The sequence below is a fragment of the Theobroma umbraticum genome, unplaced genomic scaffold (genome assembly GCF_002168275.2).
Source record: "Theobroma umbraticum cultivar Fairchild unplaced genomic scaffold, ASM216827v3 scaffold_130.0, whole genome shotgun sequence".
Classification (NCBI taxonomy): domain Eukaryota; kingdom Viridiplantae; phylum Streptophyta; class Magnoliopsida; order Malvales; family Malvaceae; genus Theobroma; species Theobroma umbraticum.
In genome coordinates, this window is record NW_018397264.1 from 2,205,462 (window position 1) to 2,210,512 (window position 5,051).

Sequence of the window (5,051 nt, forward strand, 5' to 3'; positions counted from 1 at the left end):
CAAAAATCATAGATGTTGGATGGGTGCTGTTTGTGCCCATGGAGGATGATGTGATTCCAGCTCCAGGGGCTGAAAAGATGTAAGGTTTTGGTTCAATCAAGACCATATATCTTAATTTATGTATTTGAAACTTTTGCTTCACAATTATTAAGCTACAACCAAGGAATGATAGCATGAAGTTATTATGTCTGAGCAATTCTTTGGGCTCCAAATGAACTCCTCCTAATTTTGGAGCTGTGTACCATGTTACTTTCAACCGTACAGCACCAATTATTTATTTGTTTGTTTTATTACCTTTATTTTCCATCTTTATCTTAAAGATTTTCTTCAAACATCTTGAGACCTTCATTTTTATCATTCATGAAATTCTGTTTCAGCTTCTTGTCTATCTCCCTTTCCAATCATGTGAAACTTGCAGGCAGCTTAGCTTTACATACACTAATGCTTTGGGTAAGAGAACTTGAATGATTCTTGAGATGGAGTTTTGGGTAAGAGAACTCAAATGAAACTTGAAAGTGGTAAAATGATGTATACAAAATGCCTGTACACATGGCATCTGACATTTCAAATTTAAGACAGCGTCTAAGTGTTAACAACCCACTAACAGAAAGAGTTAATCATTCAAAATAAAAAATCTGGTGAATTATGAAAATCTCTGAGATTTTAGTTACATGGATAAAAGTAAAACTCAAAGGATACTTTGTGTAATTTTCCCAAGAAAAATTCTTGCAGTTTTAGTTCCAAAGGCAGCAGATATCAAACGCTTAAAACATTTAGTTGGGGTACTACTTCTCTGATCACCATAAGTTGTACAAAGGGACAGATCAACTTAACCTGAGATCTAACCTCTTTCACCGATCCTGGTTAAGACATCAACAATAAATAGAAATAGTCAAATCAGCCCATCCAGTGTTGTCTGAATATCTTGGGCATTGCAGCTAGAACTTTCAATCATTCTCCGACTCTTCAAACAAGCTTATGCCTACATGTCGTATAGAGTATTGAACATTACTTTTTGCTGCTTTATATTGTTGTCAAAAAGCAAGCAAAATACAAATTTAGGTTCTGGATTCAAGGATATCATTCCGTGACTTATCATCCTCTAGTATCCGTAACACTATATGTATGATATTTAACTAGGTTCCCTTGATGTGGGGAGGCTTCCCATATGTATTCATGTTCAAGCATCTTAAGCTTTTCAAATTGAATGTAAAACAAAGTAAAATATAAAACTCCAAATAGCACCTTGAATGAAATTAAGGTTAGATACTTCACACAGTGTATTCAAGCAGAACCCCTTCTCAAGCGATCAAGGATCTGCAGTCATTAACAAATAGCAACTATAATCAATTTGCTAATAGAAAACAGTCAAATCAGATATATTCACAATGCACTACTCAATATGTGCACACATAAATACATATTTGTGAAAGTTTTCATGAGATTAGCAAGAAGAGGCATCTAGAAAGTGATATCAGCTATTTATTAATTGAAGATAGGCAACAACTACAATAATATGGATCCTTAGAAGTGAATCTCCTAATATATCATCAAGAAAGTGATAAAAACTTATAGTCCTATGGACTATATGTTGTGGTAGTGTCCTCAAAAAATTGGAAAAGAAACGATCTTTCGTGCCATCACGTAAAAAAGAAGTACAATGAGGTAGTCAAAAGAAGTTCATCAACATACCATGACAGGATACTGTATAACCCATCCAAAAACGGGAATCTGACAGAGGAAGACCCTGACAGAAGGCCAAAAGCCACTAAAAGAAGAATAAAATGCAACAACAGTTAGAAGCAGCATAAGCAAGTTATCCTATTTAAGCTCATAATGAGATGAGAAACTAACCCAAAAAGAACAATGCAACCATATATTTCCAAGATTATACCAACTATTGGCCAACGAACAAATAAGAAAAAGAGACCCAGAAGAAAAGAAGCAGAACCCTGCATAAGAAAGGAGAAGATTAAAAAACGAGTGAGAGAGATGAAATTACATAAGTCTACATCCAATACGATATATTTCAATTCTTCAATATATTTAAAACATTTGAGAACAAAGTAGTTCTTGTAAGAACAAGTTAGCATCATATCCTATGTTAAATATGGTTAGACTTTTTAATGGCCTTAAAATTCAGGTAGCATTACCATCTCTTAACATTTGGTTTTAGGTTCTATGCTTAACATGACCTAAAAGCTCAAGTTTCAATTGCCTGGTTTCATAGTTCAAATGATAACCCTGTTCTTCTTGATTGTTCTAATAAGCCCACACGTGAGATTGTGTTATGTAGTGCTCTCACATCAGTTGCATTTAGGAGTCTATAATGGCCTTTCATTCAGGTGTGCCTCCAAGCCTATATCTAATGATAAGAGCTCTATTTTCATTTTGTTTGAAATTTGTTGTCACTTCATCTTCAAGTTGGCGGTGTTTACCTATTGTCAAATGTCAATATTTGCTATCTATGCATAGTTCATAGATAGTTCTACTCATCTCATTATTTTATTCCTTACACATAAATAGAAGTTTCAAGAGGGGTTATATCCCACAGTGCAAGTATCAAGTTTCTAAAGTTCTTATATTTGGTTGGCCCCTCCAACCTATAACTAATTGCTTTTAGGCTTCAACTCCCACTACGTGGTTGGAAGAAGGGAAAAGAAAAAAAAAAAAAAGAAGAAAATTTAAAAGATAAAATAAATTGAAATGAAGGAGCGGGACACAATTTTTTTTTTATAAGAAAGAAAAATTACTAATATAATGATATATTTACATATTTTTTATTATTTCATTTGGCTTTTATGTAGTCTTCCAACTAAACTAACATCTCTTAACTTGTGATACTAACTCAATCAATGGCTTTATAAATTACTATAGATGCTTAACAAGCAAAAGCATTACTTTCATGCCCAATAAAATACTGCTAAATGATCAATAAAGATGAAGCTAAGTCCTAGTCTGCCACAAATACTTGGATGGCCTTCGTACTCCATAACATACACTTACTTATCTAGAGGAGACATCACATATATTTATAGAGAATACAATTAGAAGAGAAACTTTTGAGGCATTGAAGCAGGGTTGAAGCAATTGGAAAGAGCACCATGCCTTTTATCAGCCAAATTAAAACTAATACCTAAAGAACGCAACGCCATTTCTAAAGTCTTGCACAACAATAGTATACAAAGCAATTGCTTAAAAATGCTGTTATGATACAAGAAACCAAGCATAAATGATACATCAAGATGTTACTAACTTTCATTGGAAAGCCCAAAAAACAAGGCTTTTACTAAGTGGCCCTAAAGCTATACAGGTTGATCTGAAAAACTAAGACTGCATGATAATCTTCAGATAGGATATGGATTTCTCAAGTCCACAAACATGGTGCTCATGCCACTGAAGGTATCAAATTTCCTTCATGAATGATTTATTCCAAAGAATAAACATAAAGAAATTAAAACCATTGTAAGAATTATGGACCCACTGATTGGCACAAGGTTTTGTATTTGATACCTTGTAGTTTTTCCTGTTAGTGAAAAGCTGCAAAGTAGAATACCAACCGATCAAAATTGCCACCCCTGCTAAGCAAAAAATCTGAATGCATAATGTCAGTAAGTTAGAGTACTGAAATATGATAAAAAAATTATCATATTATGTCATATAATCTACATCAAAATACGTAGTTTCTAAAGAAAGCCTTACATTTCCTAGAGCAAGCAGACCCCTGTCAAAGAAGAGGATTACACCAAGAAATGAGAAGAAGATACCAAAGCCAATAAGACCCAAGCCAATCTCTGCAAAATTAGGCCAAAATTTCTCGTCTTACAAGCCAAAGTTGCATTAACTAATTAAATATCTCAAGAGACGATAGAAATAATTACAGTCAAACAAGTTCAGTAAAATATTAATTTTGTTCAAGTTACATGGTGAATTTGACACCTAATAAAACTTCGCTTCATGTATGCTTATGACCAACTACCCGTCCATACATTCAAAACCAGAAGACTGCTCATGACCCAACATCAATGCTTGACAGAATGCAATCAAATGTAGGTTCAGTCACTTTATGACAGCCTACTTTTTTGCATTCTAATAAGCTCACATAAAATTCAAAGAAACTACATCATGCTTAAATCATACACTAGGTGAGGTAGTATGACAAATATATAAGTAGAAGATTCTATGACATTGGAATTTAAGAAAATGGAATTTAGATGTTAATTTAACAGCATTTGAAAAGAACCATAATTTAAAACAAAACAATCTTCATGAAGACAGACAAATGCTCTTTGGTGAAGCCTGCACACATCAAATACCCAATCACATGATAATTACATCTAGTGAAACAAAATTATTCTACACAATTAGCACATTGGCGCATGTCTATCACGGCAAAAGATATAATGGTTCAATAATCCATATCAAGCATGGTAAGGTCACTGTGTGCAAAGTCCAAATGAGCTCATATTTACATAAGAAAACTATGCTTACTTTTTTGCTCAGTTATTTCATACACCATCTTGAAATTATCAGCTGCAATCCGGATAAGCGTAAGACCTGTAGCAAGTTCAACTAATCTACAATATGAATGAGATAAAATGAGAATTGAAGTAGCATTCAGAAAATCATATATTGGCAATAAATTAAAACCACGTTATGACAAATTTATGCATAGTATTGAGAGTAAGTTGAATTGATGTTTATGAACAAATCAAAATGCCCCATAATAATTCAAACAAAGTAACAAGTTACCCAAACAAATTATTTAAAAAATAAATACAAACATTTGCTCCTTTAGATTCATATGCACAGCAAAAAATCATGCAACAAAGAAAAAAAAAAGAAAAGAAAACAATTCAAGATAATAGAAAAAACATATAAATATAAACCCAGAAATACTAAAGACTGATCAATTGAAAATCAACAGAAAAAAAGAGTCTACCCTTCAGCAAAGCAATGAAAGCCGTCGCTACTTCGCCGGAAAGCTGAAGCAGAGCTCTGCTAACGTTTGTTTGACCGCATTGAAAACGGTCCGTTTAATGGATCATGAA

General features: G+C 33.3%; 1 protein-coding gene across 4 annotated transcripts; it reads right to left on the bottom strand.

The window, feature by feature from the left end:
- Positions 1-529: 529 nt before the first annotated feature.
- LOC110421548 (Got1/Sft2-like vescicle transport protein family) lies at positions 530-5,051 on the bottom strand. 4 transcript variants are annotated; one of them, XM_021435150.1, is made up of 8 exons: positions 4,943-5,051; positions 4,492-4,577; positions 3,703-3,794; positions 3,514-3,594; positions 1,855-1,952; positions 1,693-1,768; positions 1,246-1,317; positions 530-860 (listed from the first exon to the last, which is right to left on the bottom strand). In XM_021435150.1, the coding sequence occupies exons 2-7, from the start codon at positions 4,517-4,519 to the stop codon at positions 1,285-1,287; spliced, it is 408 nt and encodes a 135-aa protein (XP_021290825.1). In that variant the 5' UTR covers positions 4,520-4,577; positions 4,943-5,051; the 3' UTR covers positions 530-860; positions 1,246-1,284. The 4 variants fall into 4 exon arrangements, with proteins under 4 accessions (XP_021290825.1, XP_021290824.1, XP_021290823.1 ...); XM_021435149.1 differs by having other exon boundaries at positions 530-982; XM_021435148.1 differs by having other exon boundaries at positions 530-1,317.

Bases quoted from the DNA above. Each gene is read 5' to 3' on its own strand.
- LOC110421548 (XM_021435150.1), bottom strand. From the start codon at position 4,519: ATGGTGTATGAAATAACTGAGCAAAAAA. The intron at 1,953-3,513 runs GTATCAAATACA...TTTCTTATGCAG, and splicing joins CTAACAGGAAAAACTACAAG to GGTTCTGCTTCTTTTCTTCT. The intron at 1,318-1,692 runs GTATGTTGATGA...TAATGACTGCAG, and splicing joins TTATACAGTATCCTGTCATG to ATCCTTGATCGCTTGAGAAG.